Source organism: Lissotriton helveticus, chromosome 3_2, assembly GCF_964261635.1.
Source record: "Lissotriton helveticus chromosome 3_2, aLisHel1.1, whole genome shotgun sequence".
NCBI lineage: Eukaryota > Metazoa > Chordata > Amphibia > Caudata > Salamandridae > Lissotriton > Lissotriton helveticus.
In genome coordinates this window covers 45,455,116-45,475,426 of record NC_136062.1, presented here as the reverse complement: position 1 = coordinate 45,475,426, position 20,311 = coordinate 45,455,116, and the positions used below count along the sequence as shown (strand labels likewise).

At 44.1% G+C, this 20,311-nt stretch overlaps 1 protein-coding gene across 3 annotated transcripts in view; it reads right to left on the bottom strand.

Moving 5' to 3' along the window:
- Positions 1-20,311, bottom strand: part of CEP152 (centrosomal protein 152) — a 1,079,595-nt gene that overhangs the window by 1,002,690 nt on the left and 56,594 nt on the right. For 2 of the 3 annotated variants that reach the window (XM_078684802.1, XM_078684801.1), the window contains exon 3: positions 4,926-5,035. In XM_078684802.1, the coding sequence (XP_078540928.1) occupies positions 4,926-5,035 (110 nt within the window). Of the gene's footprint in view, positions 1-4,925; positions 5,036-9,108; positions 9,711-20,311 lie in introns of those variants that run through there. The other variant, XM_078684803.1, reaches the window with a different exon arrangement.

Genomic DNA, 20,311 nt, shown 5'->3' with positions numbered 1-20,311 from the left:
GCATTGATAAACGGACCTCTGGGCCCAGGGGGTCTGTAGAGCAGAAGACCAGTGAATATCATTTGGTTACTGTATTTCACCGTAAAGGATAAGGACTCAGCTTCTAACCCCGCTTGTGGGAGGATGCTTATTTTAAAATGAGAACGATAGATTATTGCTATACCCCCTCCCATGGATCCCTGTCTATCAGCATGAACTACGGAGTAGTTTGTGGGTACTGCAGTGCTCCAGTCAGGCCCCGAAGTTTCAGTAGCCCACGTCTCCGTTAGGAAAGCTAGGTCTATCCCATTATCAGAGATGAATGCTTCTATTTCGTGCTTATGTTTTGGCATCGACCTTAAATTTATAAGGATATTTTTCAAGGTCATGGTATTACGTTTGCGCGGTTTATTAGCATCCGGGCTTAGGGTAGAGGGCCTAATTGCCACTATCCCCGGACTCAGCTTATTTGGTAGATCCTTAGATGGATTGTCATTTTTCATGACACCACAGTCCGGGCATTTAGGGGATACCAGTACGCCCTTTTCGCGAGACGGCGGCGTCTGCGGACAGGTGTTATTCCTTAGATTCATTAGTCCTTCTCTTGAATATGTATATTTGCTGTGAGGGGCAGGGGTTTGGGCCCAAGGCGCGGGTCCGGCGCAGACGGGCTCGCCTTTGGCGCTCCGCCGGCGCGCCCGCCCGCAGCGCTTCCGGATATACATAGGGCTAAATAGGCTCGTGTCACGGAAGTCGCGGCAACTAGAGCGCGTCGCCCCCGACCACCACACCTAAGATGGCGGCTTGTGGCCAGATGGTGTGGAAAACAGCCCTGTATTCCCTCCGCTATAAACGGGACTTCCCGCGGCGGAACGGGGAATGGGGTGTCAGGTAAGCAATACAATGTTATTCAATTGTGCAGAGGGGGCAATCTATACATGCAGGCAGCTCTGGTTGCAATATCCTACAAATGTGCTCATTAAAGATAAAAACAGTGCAAGTTAAAACGTAGTATTCACGGTTTAAAATGTACAATTAAAGCAGGCACAGAGGTATTGCACGATGCTAAGAAAAGCACTAGCCGCTCTGCTGTCTTGCGTCCTAATGCCGAGCCTCCGTCCGAGTCCTGTCTAAATAGGCTTGTGTCACGGAAGTCGCGGCAACTAGTGCGCGTCGCCCCCGACCACCACACCTAAGATGACGGCTTGTGGCCAGATGGTGTGGAAAACAGCCCTGTATTCCCTCCGCTACAAACAGGACTTACCGCGGCGGAATGGGGTGTCCTTGTGTTAAGACTTCCCCTTGGTCAGCCAATCTTTTGCCACCAAGGTTGTCTTTCGTGACTTGGGTCAGCCGACTTATCGTCAATTCCTTCAGTATCAGAGGTCTTTTTTGGGGGTCTCCCTCCTTCTGTTTCCTTGAGGTAACAGGTCCCGGGCCGGCGAACTCTTGTTAGGCGTCTGACCCTTCAGCTTGTGCTGCTTCAGTATCCATGTTGTCTTCTTCCTTCGCTCGACAACCCGCTCTCTACTTTCCTTCTGCACGGTGGCGGAATGTGCTGGTCTCTACTTAGCTTCGGCCCTCAGCGTTTTTGGGGGGGGAACTCGGCGCACGACTCGCAGCCCTCAGTGTTAGGGTCCCTGGGTAAATAGGTTGCCAGCTAGGCAAAACTTGTGGGGGCTCTTAAGACAGAACCTAAACGAAGTTTTCTCCCTTTCTCCAATGACCTACACAATACAAAAGTAAAAATTATTTATGGTAAATTAAGAAGAAATACCATTGGCAGACAGGGGAATATAAGCTCAAGACTGCTACTTTTAGTTGGTTCGGTAATTGCCTGAGAGTTAACAAAGAAACTGTTCTTGCAAACCAAATAAAGGTGGGTAAATATCATCAAGAGTCGGTCACAATTTGAATTTTCTATGACCTTCATAATGACACACAATTGAAACATGCAAGAACAGGGTCCTTTATGGGACTGTTATAGGCTCCAGTATTTATCGAGCTCATCAACGGAACTGGAAGCTTGTATGCAAGGTGTGCATACACAGTTTTGATGGAAATAAAAGAGGTAGTATGACAGAAAGAAAAGTCAGCCTCACTGGCCTATTTCTACATGGATATTATCAGTTGAAACCCACCTGCCACCTAACTAACCTTGTGATCTTCCTCTCTGCTCCGATGGTTTTTTCTGAAGTGGCGTTGATTTTAAGGCCCAAACCACTATCCTCTTTCTTCACTTTTTAAACAATAGTGCCTGTGTGTTTTCTCTTTCTGCCCTATTTTCGCACTCTACTTTCCTTTGTTGCTTTTTTCTTTTTTACTCATCTCCCTTTGTAGCGATGCTTCCCATCCATCTCTTTCATTCTATTCATAATATTAATTCATTTAAAATATCCGTATAACTTGGCAAGTATAAAAACGTATGAAATACATATGGTGTAAATATGTACCTCAAGAAACCCATAAAGATTAATATTACCTAGAGGAGTAAGCACATGAGAAAGGGGCACAGGTGCAGTGACTCAGGATGCCCACTAAAAGAATCTCTTTGTGAGGCACCCCAACCTCAGGTAGCCTAGAAAATCAGAATTTAAGGTTTCCAAGTAAGGAATCTTTTAACTAATACGTTTAGCTCACTTTTCTATGTGACCACAGCAGGCGACAGCTAAAGTTCAGGTGAGAGTTGCGGTTTTTTGTAAAAGACGTAGAAAATGGTTGCTAAATGGTATGTGCCATTTTGATGCATGGGTTTCAGAAGTAGGTCATATTTGCTTTGACTTCCTGCGAGTTCCCAGAGAGGACGGTCTTGTTAACAAGAAAGAGTGGGGTCAAAAGACTGAAGGCATTAGACATCAGTGAGGCTATTTTCAAGACCAAATGGTATGATATGGTCTATCCTCTTAGGGCCCAAAACCAATTTGGAAGCGGCAAGGTTTTCAAAGAAACAAGTCGGGGTTTTGGAAGATCAGTATTGAGGGTGTGTCTACACTCCATTCAAGAAGAGATGAAGCTGGCATCACTGTCCTTATGTCTTGTTAAAGAATTTTCTACTTTGTATTTTTTATCTTATTGTACAGATTTTACTAGGTTTTTAATATATAGGTCATGTGCATGGAGACTGATTTTTAGTCGCTTCATAGAGGATACGAGCACTGAAAATGTCCCACTTCTCTAAGGGTCATTAACCATTTCTGAATAGAAAGCAGTGAGGATAAGGAAGTCCACTCACATTTAGATGCAAGAGAAACATTCTGTTCTCAATAACTGCAATGAATCTGAAGAAGTGGGTGATATCTAGTTCTGTGGGACTTTGGAAATCACTGTTGGGTCTCACCCTTGTATTTATTGAATGATATACCAACGTGTTATAAATCAGCCTCAATAGCAGCTCAAGGTAAGCTTTAAATGGTGCAGGGGGTTGCATGGAGCCTTTGGGCATTCCATATGGTATCAGGCAGGTAAGAATTTTGGTTAGTCATCTTAACTTGGTGAGCTCAGTTATGCAAGAATGACGTAAACCAATTGTCTGCTGCCCCATTTGTGCACATTCACATTCTTAAAGTACTGGTGAGTGTGGGGTCGCTTTCAATGTTTAATTTTGCCAGGAAGTGGTTTGATTTTCCAGAATTTGGATGTCATTATCCGCAAATTGTACAGTCGATATTTGCACAATTTGTTTTGGTCCTACACTGTGGCTGAAAACAGACTGTTGATTGCCCAGGATGTTGTTCTTCGACAAGTAGTCGTTAAATGTCAAAGCTATGTGGCTTTCAAGTGAATTTTCCATGAAAAAGGCAGATGTGAGTGGGCAGTAGTTATAATGTGATTTTTTGAGTGTCAGGGGGCGTGAACCATTTCTAAAGCGGTTTGGGTATTTTAGTTTCTGAAAAGAGGGGTTTATAATGTTGTGCTTCGTAGCAACAAAGGCAGTCTTGACACGGAAGGGACAAACTGGGTCCGTCTAGCTATCAGAGGGTTTGACAGATACTTTTTTGTTGCATGCCGGTTATAGAAAGGAGGTAAATTCAGATAAAGAAGGCCCCAGTGTTTTTGGAGAGAGGACAAAGGTCAATGAGTGAAAAGTAATAATAGTCCAATTCCTGCAAATAAAAATTGATTTACTAATATAAATGTAGTTTTCCATGTACAGCAGCAGGTTTAAGACACTGATGGGAAAAAGAATGCAGGTACATTTACACTACTTTCATCACATATGGGGAATCATCGTAGTGAAAACAGGATCCAAGCTATAGTTTTAACTAATTAAAGTGAAACAGTTTAAATGTTGATCACATTTAATTCTAGGTTCAAGCAAGATGCTTATTGGGTCAAAACGATTTCTTTCATTACTGCAAGTGGGTTCAAATGAACAAAATTAGCTGGTGAAAAAGATGCTTTTTGTATCGGATCACAACAAAATAAAAAGTTAAAAGGATGGAGAGGAAGCAAGAACAAGTATAAGTGGAAGGTGAGGGAAAAGACGGTTATTTGCACAGCATATGGGAAAACGAGGTGCTCTTCTAGCTTTTAAGTTAAACAAATATTCTTTGCTGATAACACAACAAAGTGCTAATACTAGGTTTAGAGAGAGCAGGGAGAAGATGTTTATACTTCAGGAATAAGCATGCACTGATTCATAATGGGAATCAATGAAAGGGGATGAGAGATGCATGATGAGGGTAAAGAAGAGCAGAGATGATGCATGGAAGCAAAAGTGAGTTACTCCAACAGTTCGAGAGACAGACAAAAGGCATTTAGGACCCTTCAGCAGGTTAAATGTGTAATATGTAAAAAGAGGCACATCAGGATTTCAGAACAAAGGACTACAAAGACTATAAAGAGCATTTTTATACAATAGCAAAAGTTACTCGAATCTACATTAACCTAATCACATAATTCACCCGTCAACGTTAGTAATACTCAAATGTAATGATGCTGCTTACCCACTGGGTACTTCGCTCACACTACAATCAGAAGAATTCAACTCTGGTGACGAAAGGTCTCTGCTGTCATCCAGCAGATCATGGGGAAGGTCAGTCAATAACTGTTTGAGCTGGTATAAAGAACCAGAGAGTTCAGAATCAATTACTTGGTAAACAATGTGTGGGAAAGTAGTTCTCTAAACCATAAGACATACATATTTACATGAACATATGCATCAAGTGTGTATAACATTATTAATTATTTATGTTTCCTTAGTACAAGTTACCTACTCATTAAAGAGGAACGTCTAATTTCTTCTGAATGAAGGTCACAACAACCGAGACTGCCTAAAAGCTCGTAACTCCATTATTTTTACCCCAAAAATTAAGGTAATGCCATAACATGTCACTTTCAGCGAGGGGGCGGTGTCTGAACCCAACAATATCTCCTGTTATTACATGAAAGGAGGCTGTTCAAAACCAAGGCACTTTCAATGTGCTTGTTGAACAAGTTACTCACCTTCGATAACAATATATCTGTAAGAAACATAGGTTACTTATAGATTCCTTACCTTACAATTACCCTTAGGGTGTCAGACTGGATCCGGAAAGTTTTTCGTCAGCAGTACCCCTGCGCGTTGGAAGGTGTTTCTTCAACTTATTCTTGTGCTTCGACTTACCTGACCAGAGTGCGAAGACTTGAAAGAGGAGTGATGATGATTCCGTAAACGGTCCCTCGACCATGGTTCGGCAGTCGGAGCACAACTTGAGGTCATGGTCGCGCTCCAGGCAGTAGAGGCACACGCGGTGCGGATCCGTCACCGACATCAGTCGGGTACAGGACTGCATGCCTTGAAGCAGGGCATCCCTTGTGCACCAGGAGTCGGTTGAGACTCAAAAACGAATTCAACAAAAGTCGCAAAAAAAAGTCAGTCAAAGAGTGACTGGGGGTACCGCTCTCTCCAGATCTGCGCTTGCTGGTGTGGAAAAAGTAAGAACTGACATCAGCGTGCGAGGGCGGCGTCTATGCAGCTACCGCAAAGTCATCCTTGCAACCATCCGCCAACGACTGACACGGAGTCGACCGACGCCACCTTCCGACGCGCAGGGGTACTGCTGACAAAAAACTTTCCGGATCCAGTCTTACGGCTGGAGGTAATTCCAAGGTAAGGAATCTATAACTAACTGTCAGATATACACCTCCCTATGGGTGGAATGAAAGCAGTAAGGAGCCTCACTGCAACTGATCATTTGTTTCCAGACTGGCGTTTCCGCTTTAAAACATGCTGGCCACTAGTCCTGCTCACCAATTTCTTAGCAGTTTTCTCGAAATTAAAAAAAAGTCCCAAATTGGAGTGGCAGTCAGCACAAATTTTCCCTGACTTTAATAAGAACCATCATATTTTCAGTATATAAAATATAGGAAAGTTTAGAGTCAATTGTTAGCCAAACAAAAATAATTTGAAATGCATTGTAAATTTAAAAACAAGTTTCCATTCCTAGCACAAGCATGGCTTTAGGGATTCCATGAATAAGTATAAAAGAGTTTGGTCAGTAATAGTTTGTTGTATTTCATTGTGGAACGGAATCGTCCCCTACCTCCCTCGAGCGAAGGCATAGCATGAACTCCCTGGTCTCTGAACCCGACCGTACCGCGTCCCTGGCAACACGGACTCCTCCCAACACTCCTCCCTTGCAGGAACTTATCGCAACAGACGGAAGACCGGAAGCACCTGGTTGTGACCCCGGAAGTCCCTCCCTTGAGGCCGACCCGGAAAAGCAGACAGAAGCGAGAGAAGAGCGTTCAAGGCGGCGGACTGGTGGCAGGAGACAGGGTGCGGAGAACCTGAGGTGGAGAACGGAGGTAGCGTGTTCAACGGAGAAGAGAAGATCGGAGGAGAAGACGAGGACATCTGGACCGAAGACTGGTGGAGTCCCCAGTAGGTGGCTGGAGAGCGGCCGCAACTCACGGGAGAGTTGCGGCGGGGCATGTGAGTACCTTGTCCCTTGGCTCCCAGGTGGAATTGTATATTGGTGTAAATAGAGTGTCCCTTCACTTTGTAGAACACTATGTGCACTGTATATATTGTAGAAACCACGTCACGAGCCCGGTAGCATAGAGAACCCCACACCTAACCCTGACCACTTCCACTCTCTTCCTTCCCGCTCTTTCTTAGTCCAATTCTTACCCATACCGTCCCGTCCCTCACGCTCGCTTCACCCTCCACACACCCCTGGTGTTGGTGACAGTACTCAAGCAGTCCTGCATTCGAGGACTAATCACCCTGTTATCTCCCTCTCCTATATATACCTCCGAGGACCACCGGAACCTACCTGGAGAAGAAGGATCTACTCCCGAGACGTCCAGCCTAGCAGAACCCTACACGGATCTTCCCCCTCCCGACATCTCGACGACTCTACTCCAAGGAACATTCCCTTCATTCCCATCCACAGCTTCTTTACCTCCAAACCCCTGACTTTGTGAAAAACAATAAAGTAAGCTACGTCATAGCTCACTACATCCGACCTCCACGCCTGTTATTCCGGTCCGCCCGAACCCCTAGTCCACATTCATATATTTGGTCAAATCTATTTTAAATGAGGCAATGGCACTAATATGTGATCAGCAATCAATTATGCATACTACTTTAATAATTAGCTTTCGGACTCCATGAGGGCTTGGAAACCGAAATGGTAAGCCCACCAAAGACTCTGTTCATTTCCCATGAGGAAGAGGTGCTGGTAACTTGTGTGGACTGCGATATAACCCCCAAAAATACAAACCTTTAGTTAAAGACTATTTGCCTATTTGGAGTGAGCAATACGGCCAACAATGCAGCCGCTTAAATATAATCATTTTGGATAACGGCGGTGCTGGTATTTTATTGCATGAAAAAAGTTTGGCAAAAGGATACAAATCCCGCTGAAGCTAAGATGTATGTGTCAAGAAAAAATGTCACACAACTCTGAAGAAACAGAATAATACACCAACATAATTATGCTGGGATGTTGTGGTACAAAAGAGCGTTATTCATGTGAAGAACATGGCTATAAAGAAATTAGCCCAATAGATCAGAGAATGAAAAAAATATTTTAAATAATGTTAAGCACATTATTTAATTGTTAATCATCTCTTAATCGGCTCCTACTAAAAAAGGTAGGGTGTGTGTGCCTGCGCAGTTATATGTGCGCTTTGGGGAAATTCATCTCTTCTGCTTGCAACTCATACATACAGGCTAGACGCTTTCACAAACGGAAAAATTACAATAGCATTGTATAAAAAAACTTACATTATGCATCTTGCAAACAAACAAAATTAGAAGGTCCCAGATTTGCTAAGAAAGGGAACTCCCATCTGGTTCGAACCTGGTCTAACCGAAAGCCATACCAAAGCATACTCCTAAATACACAAAACTCAACCTAATATACGCGAGGTAAAGAATTCAGGTTGCACTCTATATGCCAATCTTTACTCCCCATGTAAATGTGTGTTCAGTCTTGTTTTTGTGATTTCGAACTATTTTTAGAACTGAAACAACCCTTTGGCTTAAGCCACAGCTCTTAGCACACCTTCCCATGGGAGAAGAGGGTGATGCTGCGCAACCTGCCAGTCTCCCTTTATACCTGCTGTGTGCTAGAGCTTAGTTTCGAAGCTCTGACAATGAACGACCAGAGACTGCCTCCTAACGACTAGCTTCACAATCGAGCAATGAATGTAACATACCAGCCCAATTATATTTTCTGAAAAATACGACATCGCGCTAGAAATGATGCTGTAAACAGAAGGCTTCAAATATGCAATGTAATTTGTGGGTTTAAATAAAAAATAAAAAAAATCGGAAACATCCTGCTTTAAACTGAGTGGTGGCATGAATGCGTGAACATCCTAAAATCCCACCCACCAGACCTGCTGTAAAATGATGAGGTATGACCTAGGCCCCAGAACATATAACATAAAATAAAACTGTATGTAACACAACATATTATTAATCAAGTGCAATGCAACTTGAACTTTTGACTTTCAATTACAACAAAGATCACACTGTCCATGCTGAGCTGCGGCAACTCACAAACGTAAAGTGAAGAGAAATAGGGCACATACAAAGAATATGCTGACGTACATTAGCTCAGAATAAAATGTGCCAGCTACTGAGACGCAAGATTTCTAAAATTCCGTATACAATCCAATATTGTCAATACTCACGTTCATTAAGGAGCCTCTCATGGAATACACATCTTCCTCCAAAGCTTCAGCAAGTATTTCATAGAGGTTTAGAGATGCCACGGCTTCATTACAGCACATGTTCATCTTCAGACAATAAACGTATACAAAAAGCTGCGAACTGTAGTTATGTCGGTGTCTCATGTGCGCAAAGCAAAACTGTGCGACAGTTTTCAATAAGGGGTAAAAATAGCAACAAAAACAAACATTATAATCACTTTACGTGATAAGAGGGCTAAGAGGGAGATGAGTGGTCCGTCGGCTAGACTGCCTCCTTTGGTGCTGGAAACCAGGGTTCGAGCCTCGGGGTCGCGTCCACATCCTGTGATTCTGGGCAAAATCACGTAATCTCCCGCGCCTGGATGTGTAATGTAAATACGATGCTCATGTAAAGCGCTCCAATACCTTCGGGTCGAGTTCGCACTGTAATACCCACTACCTCGTGAGCATACGAGCTTGGACTTGAAAATGGCCGTAACAGGGTCAAAAATCAATGGAGAGCACGCCGTTCACATCTCACGAGCCTTACCAACTACCGGTGGCGTCACAAGAACTTTAAAAGTCAAAACGGAAGCACCGACTCCTTAAATGAGAAAAGCCCTCAAGTTGCAGCAGGGGCGAACAATCAAAGCGAGCGCCCGGCTGAAACCAAGAGCTAACTCCATTAAAGCCCAGAAGAGAATGCGTGGAATTCCGAAGGCTAGTAAGTTAAACATTACCACACCTAAGACGCTGCAATTCACATGCAGCTAAAACTTATTAAGGCGTATTGTGAATGCCTACAGACTTTAAAACCTGTCAGTGCATCTGTATGATGTGCATTAGTCATGCCTTCTATTTTTAACCACAGACCATCATTTAAAAGAGGAAACGCCTACCTTAAGGTATATAACAACAGTTCACACAATATTAGGAATGCCGGGTGATGTATTTTTTTATTTTATTTATTTATTTATGTTTTGGCTCTCAAAAGAGGGCCACATACAATATACAAAATAAAAACTAAATCAAGAAAAATACATTTGCATAGAAACAGAGAGGATATACCACTAGCAACAACAGGAATTAGATACTAAACTTACATGCAACACACTACAACAAAAGATCGGAAAGTCAAAACATCACCAAGGACATATTAATAAATAGCTAAAAAACCTTTAAAAAAGTTAAAAATATGGAAGCAGAACATTTCATTAGGAGGGCAGTAAAGTGCATGAAAAAAGCCATTTAAGGTGACAATGCCAAGGCGGAGACAAATAGCTTTTAACCATCTTGCGCGCAATTTGCGAAGCACAGGGCAAATCAATAAGACATGCGTACAGTCCTGTATATTTAATTTACATAAATTGCACAAAGCAGGGGAACCATACCATTTGGATAACAGTAGATTTAAAGGTATCAAATCATAACGTAAAAGAAACCAAAATCTACGAATACCATGCGGTAGGTTCCATGTGACATAGGTTTGAGGTTGCTTCATCACATATGAATCAAGAAGAAAATCTACCTTCCTCTTACCACAGATTAACTTTTTGTCAGACTGAAAACTTAAGTCCCACGAGGCTGCTTTTAGAACAAGTTTTAACTGTGGAGGAGAGTACGAAAACAAAACGTTTTCATCTAATTTTAGGAGGGCTACAGCTTTTCTAAAATTACGTACAAGTTGGGAGAACTCATTGAAATTCCCCAATAGTTCACTACGGAGAAGAGCTCTTATTGTCCCTTCTTTTGCTCTTGCAAGGCAGGCCACCCATCTTACAAGGGCACATAATCCCTGTACCCAAGTACTCCTAATACCAAAATCAAGCCTGCAAGCGGCCAGAGAACATGCAGTGTTAAGAGTGGAGAGAGCTCTAAGAAGTTTCCCCTCGATCTTATGGCAAAAGTCCCAGTTTTTCACTTCTATAAGTTCAATACCATACAGTATTGTTAGGGGGATTTTTGATCTATACACTTCTAATAAACTCCGGAAGTGTCGCTTCCCCGTTGTCAAATATAGAGACTTTAAACCTTTACCATGGGCTAGAGCTTTGCGTGTGCAATGCTCAATATGGAGCCTCTCACTTAAATTAGCCATAATGATTTTTCCCAGAAAGGTATAGGACTTCACAACCTCCAATTTTTGGCCCCCGATGTGCCAACCATAGTCTACGGAGCGGCACTTCTTTTTACCAGCTAAGCACATCACCTTACTTTTGGAAATATTGATCCTCATGCAATGGGCTACAGCAAAAGCATGAAGAGCATGTAACCGATTTAGAAGTCCTTTAGGGGTCAGATCAAAGATAAGGACATCATCAGCATACATCAAACAAGATATAGAGGTCCCCCCCACCACCGGAGCGATGCCTTCGCTGGCGGACACAACGGCAGGTAAGTCTGCCGTGTACAAGGAGAACAAGAGGGGAGCCAGTAAACAGCCTTGCTTAAGGCCATTCATAGATGGAATTACAGAAGAGATTCCCCTCTCGCCCCCCATCAGAACCCTGCACCAGGTCTCTGTATGCAGAGCCCGCACCAGCTCCAACAGATAGGATGGGAGACCAAACGCAGCCAATTTTCTCCACAGCGTTCTACGATCGACTTTGTCGAACGCTGTGGAGAAATCAATAAAGGCGGCGTACACAACCCCTCCTCTCACCTGAACATATTTATCTGTCACTACATGCAGAGAGGTAAGATTATCCAACGTACCGTGATCCCTACGGAAGCCCGTCTGCTCAAGAGGCAGGATATTATGCTCCTCTACCCATGCGGAAAGGGATTGCAAAAGACATTTCGCAAAGACCTTTCCGATAGAGTCGAGGAGAGCAATCAACCGATAATTGATAGGGCTATCCCTAGTTCCCTTCTTAAAGATAGGGACCAGGATACTACCCCTCCAAGAGGCGGGTACCATTTTAGAGAAAAAGCAAGCTCTATATAGGGGATACAGAATTTTACTCCACCTTGCGGGGTCCTGTTTCAGGACCGTCATGGGGAGTTCGTCGGGACCCATTGCCCCAGAGACACGCATCTTTTTTATTGCCGTCTCAATTTCTACTACTGTGGGGTAGTGAATGAGTCCTTCGCAAGTGGCATCTAAAACGATGTCATCACCTGAGATCCCGTTACCAGCATACAGATCCCGAATATGAGAAATCCATACCTCTTCTGCTATAGGAATGGGGGAGGGACTTAGTCTGGAGCCACATCCTTTACCGATTATTGCCCAAAATTCTCTAGTCCTACCCTGAATAACAGCTTCCCTCAAATTAATCCAAGCATCGTCCTCACTTGCCTTTTTTATTTTTAACTTGAGTCTGCATCTCTTTCTTTTTAGCCTGGAAATTTCATTTTCGCGTTCCATGACTCTATCTACATATTGTTGACGGACTAGTTTATTTATTTCCTTGTTCAGGATACGCAATGAATTAGGGACCACTACTCTTTTACTAGGTCGGGTTTTTTTTTTAGCATAAGATATAATATTTCGCATGAATTTTTCAAAGTATTCTAGTTCATTCCCGCGCCACTCATTTAAAACCAATAGAGTATCAGATAAAAACTCCTGTATCCCATTAATGGCAGAGGGATTCCAAACACACCTTCCCGAAGAAATATGGAAGGCAACATCACTGCCACTAAGAGACCAGGGTACAGTGGACATGGGATTTAAAGAAATAGTTATACACATTATGCTGTGGTCACTCATAGAGGTAGATATGATCTTAAGATCCTGAATAAAAGGAAACATACCATAGTCGGCGATTGCATAGTCCAAAATGGAAGACCCAAAAGGAGATTTGTGAGTAAATTTAGCGGGCACGTCGGAAGGAAATCTCCCATTTAATATAAGACCATCTACGGCCGCTAATTCTTTTAACAAAATCTTCACTCTTTTGTTTGTCATTAACTTGTCAGGGAAGAGGGATTGAGGAACAAAATGCGCCTCTTCTTTAGATTTATTCCTAAAGAGTTTTAAGCTAGCGTTGGAAATTTTACAATTCAAATCTCCCACAAGCATAATTTCCGGGGGCGATGAAACGTTTTTGATTTGATCAATATAACTAAATAACTGCTTCAATATCACATTAAAACGCTCTTCTGGAGGGATATATACATTTAAAATTACGATAGGAGATTTGATGTCATTGTTAAACAGGTTTTCAATGGTTATCGCCTGGAAAAGTTTACTAGGATCAATATAATGGGAGAATCTCCATTGCAATTTGTTAGATAATAAACAAGCGATTCCCCCCCTAGCATGGCCTTTCTTAGAAGGGGCAGCAGGCACTTCCAGGACATAGAAATCCTTAGAAACATCCAGCATACTAGTACACCAAGTTTCCTGTAAACAGATCACATTCGCTCCTAATGAAAATAGGAGCTCAAATTTCTCCGGACTACTGTGAATCCCTGCCGCATTCCAAGAAATGATTTTAAATGATGTGTTAAAGATGATGAAACAATCTGGGGTTATCCCTAGTTTTAGTGACTAGGGCGCTGTGGAGCCAATTCCACTGATTGTTATCCTCTAGGGTCGAATTCTGAATCAGCGGGAGAGGCCTCACTTGCGAGACCGAGCGTTTTCCCTTAGAGACCCAAATCTTCAGATCTGTAAGGGGGACGGAGATCCCATTTTGCTCATCCCTACTACACACCTCCCCAAGTAAAGGTTTTGTATTACAAAGATTATACATCGGGAGAATATCAATGCCTATACGATGGAACTTTTCCACTTGCTGCAGAATCAAATTTACAATAATTTGAGAATAAAATTTCACCCTTATGCTTGAGACCCTAACTTCACCCATCAGGGACACTAACTCAATGTCCCTAGTTTGGATATGGCGAAGACTTTCAATCTCGCTAAAACACTTAAGAAGCCAGGCTCTATTTAAGGGTAAATCAACATCAAATAAAGGTAAGAATTCTAGCACAAGAGTGTCCACTGGAGTTTTTAAAGATGTTGAACGACGATCCGAAAAGGGGCGGTCACCAGACTCTAAGGCTGCAAGAAACGGGGGGGCCAAAGGGTTAAGAGCCCCAATTGGATATTGAATTGAAGCTCCAGCCGTAATCGATGGTGAAGGACCTGGTGGAGGGCCCCCCATTTGTGACACAGCTTCCAAGGGCATAAGCGGACACAGATCATTTTCAACCTTTAAGGATGTAGAGTTAAACGAATTCAGTTCAATTTCCGCCTTTAAGGATGTAGAGTTCAGGTCCAAATCGTTTTCTTCATTCTCCAGAACAGCCAGAGAATTTTAAAAGATTATCCGGCGCTGTCTTTTCTTCCTGTATTTACGGATTATTTTCCTTTTATTCCCTTTATTGTTTCTAAGTTTACCATTTTTTACCTTTACCTCATGTTTATTGTCCAGAGATTCTTGTTTATTTTCAGACATGAAGATAGGGAAAAGATCTTGAACCACTTTTGGGCCGGGAGTGGATTTGATATCCTCCTCAATCTCTAGAACTGAGTTCTTGATACAGTTAGGCGCTGCAGTTAAGGGGATAGTTGTGATATGAGTTTTCAGGACTGTCGGTGCGGCCTTCATAGAAGAATCCACTAATTGCTCATTTATTTTCCCCTTAGGCAAGCTGGGTTCCATCGTGGAGGATGGTACACTCCTTACATCAGACGGCTTTTGTAACAGTGCCTTTAATATTTGAGTAACTGACTCTAAGATACAGTCCGAGTTGCCTACAAATTTCCCTAAAAGGGCTAAAATGGAAGCTAATAATTGTTCCAAAGCAATCATAGATTCGGAGATTGGCTTTTCACACGCTTCCACAGGACGGCATATCCCAGAGAGGATAAGACCCGGACTCCCAGAAACATCTAACAGATCGGACATATCCTGTCCGTTTAATGAGGGGGTACTGCTATACATCATTAGCCCAGATGGGGTAGCGCCCCCCGAGGGCTTAATAGGGTCTAGAGTCTCTAATTTAGCTGTATTAATATATCGGCCACAAAGTTCAAGATCAATAGATAAAGATGACTGATCACCCCCCTGCCTATCCATCAGCACAGCTTGAGGCGAAGATGGTTGATTCAAGCATTCCCTTTCGTCTACCATCGGGTCAGGAATATTATCCTCCTTCCCTTTAGAAGAGACACAGGGAGGGGACACCGCTGCCGCAGGCTGCAAGAATATAGGCTGTACAAGAGGAGACAGAGGATCTATGATGACTTGAGTGTGATGCTCTTGATCCTTAACTCCGGGTGATTTTTTCGCAGCAGTATTATTTTTCTTAGTAGAAGACATGTCCCAAAGCTCAAAAAGCTGGCATTGACCCTTCAACGGGGGATTATTTACAGATTTATTTCTCGTACGAATTATATCCTTTTTAACCCCAGGAGTGCCTCCTACTTCCCTTCCAGAACGCAATTTTTTTGACATCTTCTGTGAGGTGATTCAACAGTTGTTAAATGTAAAAAAGGACCTTACGTCCAGAAGAGTGATGACTAAAACAGCAGAAATTAGGATAACTATAATACTTTTAAAATAATAAATAATAATTATAGTCCTGGGTGAAGGAGTGACTGACCGATAGTCAAATAAGTGGAGGGAGCGATCAGTAAGAATCAGAAGATAATTCTTCCTCCAACTGTCAGGCGTATCAGTGTTAGCCACATATAGTACAATGTCACTGAAAAATAACCGGGCCCAGCCCAGCCTACCTCGGCCACTGAGGGCCACAGAGGGCCCGCCCTTTGCCCGGGCTTCGCCCGGCGTCCCGCGAGACGGGGGTGACTCTGTTTTTGAGCGCCTCCTGGCGCGCGTTTGGCGCGATTAGCGCCGCTAGGGATGCTGGGATGTGTAGTTTTTACTCCCTCCACCGCGCTCCACTCGGCTGCCAGACCCAGAAGTGAAGCAGGGGTCGGCGGCGGGAGGCGGGAGGGCGAAGGCACCAAACTCAGCGGCAACAGGTCAGCTCACAAGCAGCCAAGGGTCCAGACAGCGTCAATTTTCATCTGCAAGGGTTCGCCCCCTCGACCGGGGTGACTCTGAATTTGAGCGCCTCCTGGCGCGCGTTTGGCGCGATTAGCGCCGCTAGGGATGCTGGGATGTGTAGTTTTTACACCCTCCACCGCGCTCCACTCGGCTGCCAGACCCAGAAGTGAAGCAGGGGTCGGCGGCGGGAGGCGGGAGGGCGAAGGCACCAAACTCAGCGGCAACAGGTCAGCTCACAAGCAGCCAAGGGTCCAGACAGCGACAATTTTCATCTGCAAGGGTTCGCCCCCTCGACCGGGGTGACTCTGTATTTGAGCGCCTCCTGGCGCGCGTTTGGCGCGATTAGCGCCGCTAGGGATGCTGGGATGTGTAGTTTTTACACCCTCCACCGCGCTCCACTCGGCTGCCAGACCCAGAAGTGAAGCAGGGGTCGGCGGCGGGAGGCGGGAGGGCGAAGGCACCAAACTCAGCGGCAACAGGTCAGCTCACAAGCAGCCAAGGGTCCAGACAGCGACAATTTTCATCTGCAAGGGTTCGCCGGGTGATGTATTCACTTGTTATTTCAAAAAGACACTTCTTAAGGAAGTCCCACTACTAATGATGTGCTTGCAAAATAAGTGGCAGCTCATGCTCGAACGGTTAATATTTCTAAAATATATATATTTTTTAAGGTTCAAAGGTTACAATTGCTTATTTAACCTGTCTGGATTTAAAGTGATTTAAATAAACAGTTTTACAAAAAGTACAGGACTGTATGAAACAAATCAAGGAAGTCCTGTCTTGTGAAGGTGGAACAATCAAAGCGGTGGTTAGGAGGAAAGTGAATTAAAACACTGTTAAAACAAAACGCAGGAGCTGGGATGGGACCTTCCCCGGACCCCAAAATTGGGCTTACTCCATGTATTGGAAGGAGTGGGCGGCAATATTTACAAAAGACACCTGCTCCTACTAGGCCTTACACTAGCGAAAAGAGATGTGGCACAAGCCTGGAAAGACCCCAGGGCCCCCAAGGTAACTGGCTGGAAAAAAGGGATGGACTTTTGCATGGGACTGGAACGGCCGGTGTTCGAGGCCAGGGGCTGCCCCAAAAAACATTACAAGATATGGAAAAGGTGGGCGGATTACAGGGGCCTGTGGCTAGAACCCCCAACATCAACGGGAGGCGCGGAGGAGCGGGTGTGATGGGCATGAAGTGATAGTGATGTGGACACTAATACTCACATGGTTAACATCCACAGTATCGAAGAGACGTTGTGCATGGGAAGGGAGGGGGAGGGTAAGAATGAGGGAGTTGGGGAGAGGGGTTGGGGGCTGTAGAAAAAATCTTCTTTAAGTCAATTGAATCGCTGATTTTGATGTACTATAATTACTACAGCTCCTCCAGGGCACGGAGTGCTGTGTCTTCTGTGCGATTTCTCAAATACAATAAAAAGAGTTTTGAAAAAAAAAACGCAGGAGACACAGCGCTATACCGGCACTTGGACCCTGAGCAGTGAGCAATGGGCAGGAAGCCAACGCCCCTAGCACCTAGCACCTGACCGGCAGCCTATTTCAAGACCTTGCGTCTCCCGCTTCGCGGGACGCGGACGAAGGGCGGGCCCGTTTGAGCCCGTTCGAGAACGGGACGGGCCCCCCCCCTAACAACTACAGATCAAGGTCAGTGAACTTCCAGACCCATCTTGACAATCCATAGCAAACTACATTCATTATTCATGCAAAGTGTTTTCTCTTTACATCATGACCACCCCCAAGGCTGGAAATCGTAGGAAATCTCCAACTAATCAACAAGCTACTATTTCCACCATATCGGTCAGCATTGGAGAGAGAGAGGAGAACCATTTAATACAATCTACAGGGAATATGCTTTGCCATCCCACAAGTGAAGAGGGCTCATTGGGTTTAATGAATGCTGTGAATTCCCACAACATGCACTCTGGATCACCGGCACCGTGCGTTAAGACTCGATCCGCCTACAACCGTAAAACGGTCTCTTCACTCTTGCCAGCAGGCCCATGCACAAAAAGAAAGCGAGGGGTGCCTATGTAAAAGGAAGGAAAGCTAAAATACAGAAAGCTAATCCAGTAGAAGAGAGTGGGCCATCAACGCCTCCCCATAGTCCAGCTACATGTCAAACCATTGGTGATGAGATAACATTGTCTACAAGTCAAGGCGCTGCGTTACCAGCTGAGCTGGGACCGGACTTCTGGACCAAATTGGAATCCATTTTTAAAAAGACATGTCGCCCCATTTATGATAAACTTGATATTATGGAAAATAGACTTGCGTGCCTCGAATTATCATTTGCGTCGGCTCAAGCAAGGGCTGGTAACCGGGATAAAGGGCCAGTTGTTAATCCATCGAGTCAGCTTGGGCTCACTAATGAAGTGGCTCACTCCATTGTCTTCACCACGAAGGGAACCTGCATTGGTTCCACAAAGCTGCACAGCCCTTTAGTAGCTTGAATCCAATGAATTAAGTTCATATGCTTTTTAATCTTTTCACAGTTTTATCCGTTCATTTTTTGCTTCTTTTCTGTTCAATTCATTTTATTCAATCCATTAATCCTCCATGTTCAATCAAAACTCAAAAGCAGAGGGTGAATTTCATGCCATGATTTATTTTCATAAGCCCAATGCATTTCGGAAATAACATTCCCTTCGTCAGGGGCATCTAGAAATACAAACAAAATATTTCATTTAATAACAATGTACCAAAATGCGCAAAAAGGTTTCTCGTGGTCACTTTGTCGAGCACATGTTTATAAAAACTGTGTCTCTAAATGAAACACTCATGATTAGTAACTCTTACATTCCCGAATTTCATGTTTTGGTCTTATCACTCCATTGTCTTGCCAACGGTGAAAAAAATTGTTAATAATCCCACACCTGCTGTGATGTTGTATACTCCAGATCTGCCCACTTACAGTAATCCACGAGAGATTAATCTTATTGGACTGGGTGGAAGGATAGAGATGGGGGCAATTAGCAAGTCAACAATTCATCAATCCCAATCAAATAAAAATTTCCTCCGTGCCCCATCAACAAAGAGTTTTCAGTGCATAGATCTTCCCCCCCGAATCTACCCCATATGTGGTGGTCCTGGCGGGGGTTCCTTCTTTGCGTCAAGACAAAAGGGAGGGGTATATGGAGCTTAGGAATAAATGTATTCACTGGCTTAATCTTAATCGTCCACTCCCCTCCATGGTGCCTGCTGAAATCTTGTTTGCTAGACGCGTAGATTGGGTGGGGCCTCGCAAAAAGTCTATTGAGGGAGACTGCGTAATCATTAACTTTAGGGATAGAAGGGCCGCAGAGCACATTTGTAATTGGGCCCTGGCAAGCTCAGCCTCATTAATACAATCCCTATCTCTAACCTACTTCTACCCACCACCACATATCGCCCCAAGAAATACGGTACCAGATGGGGGGGCATAAAACTGGTGTAATACAGGGGGGATAAGGTTGAATAATAGATAAAATACACTGTCGGGTAAAGTAAAGTAAAGTCCACATTTGTAAAGCGCACAATCACCCGTAAGGGTCTCTAGGCGCTGGGGACCGTCGGGAAGATTAAGCGAGCTATTGCCCAGAGTCACATGGTGCTGGGCTAACCTGCCGCCGGAGCCGGGGATCGAACCGTGGTCCCCAGATTCCAGCGTCAGTCGCCCTGGCCGCGGCGCCACACCTCTCCCTCTGGAAGTCTGGAAGACTGCGATTGACGATCACTTGACTCCAGGCAGAGGCCAAATCTGGCAGAGTTTAATGATGGCACACTAGAGAGGAAATCGAACACAGCTGCTGGCAAGGTTAACCCGCAGGTTGGGGCATTGGCCATCCAGTTTAATGGAACCCAAACAAGTGTAGCTAGTATTGTTTTGATCAACACTCTTAATGACTTGAATCCACATATACGTTTAACGTTCAATATCAGTACGGATTCCATCCACTATCTGGATGTCCAAGTCAGTAAAACACCCCAGAACAAATTTCAAACATCAGTATATTCAAAACCGACAGACCGCAATAGCACTCTCACGCATACTAGCTTTCACCCAAGGGGATTAATCAAGAATTTACCATACTACCAATTCATCAGAATTCGTAGGATCTGTTCAGATCCTCTGGTTAGTCAGGTGAAAATGCAAGAGTACTCACAGAGATTCCTTAATTGGGGTTACCCTGAGCAGACAGTACAGGAGTGTTTCCATAAATCTTCTGAAAGCACGAGAGGAGTTGTTA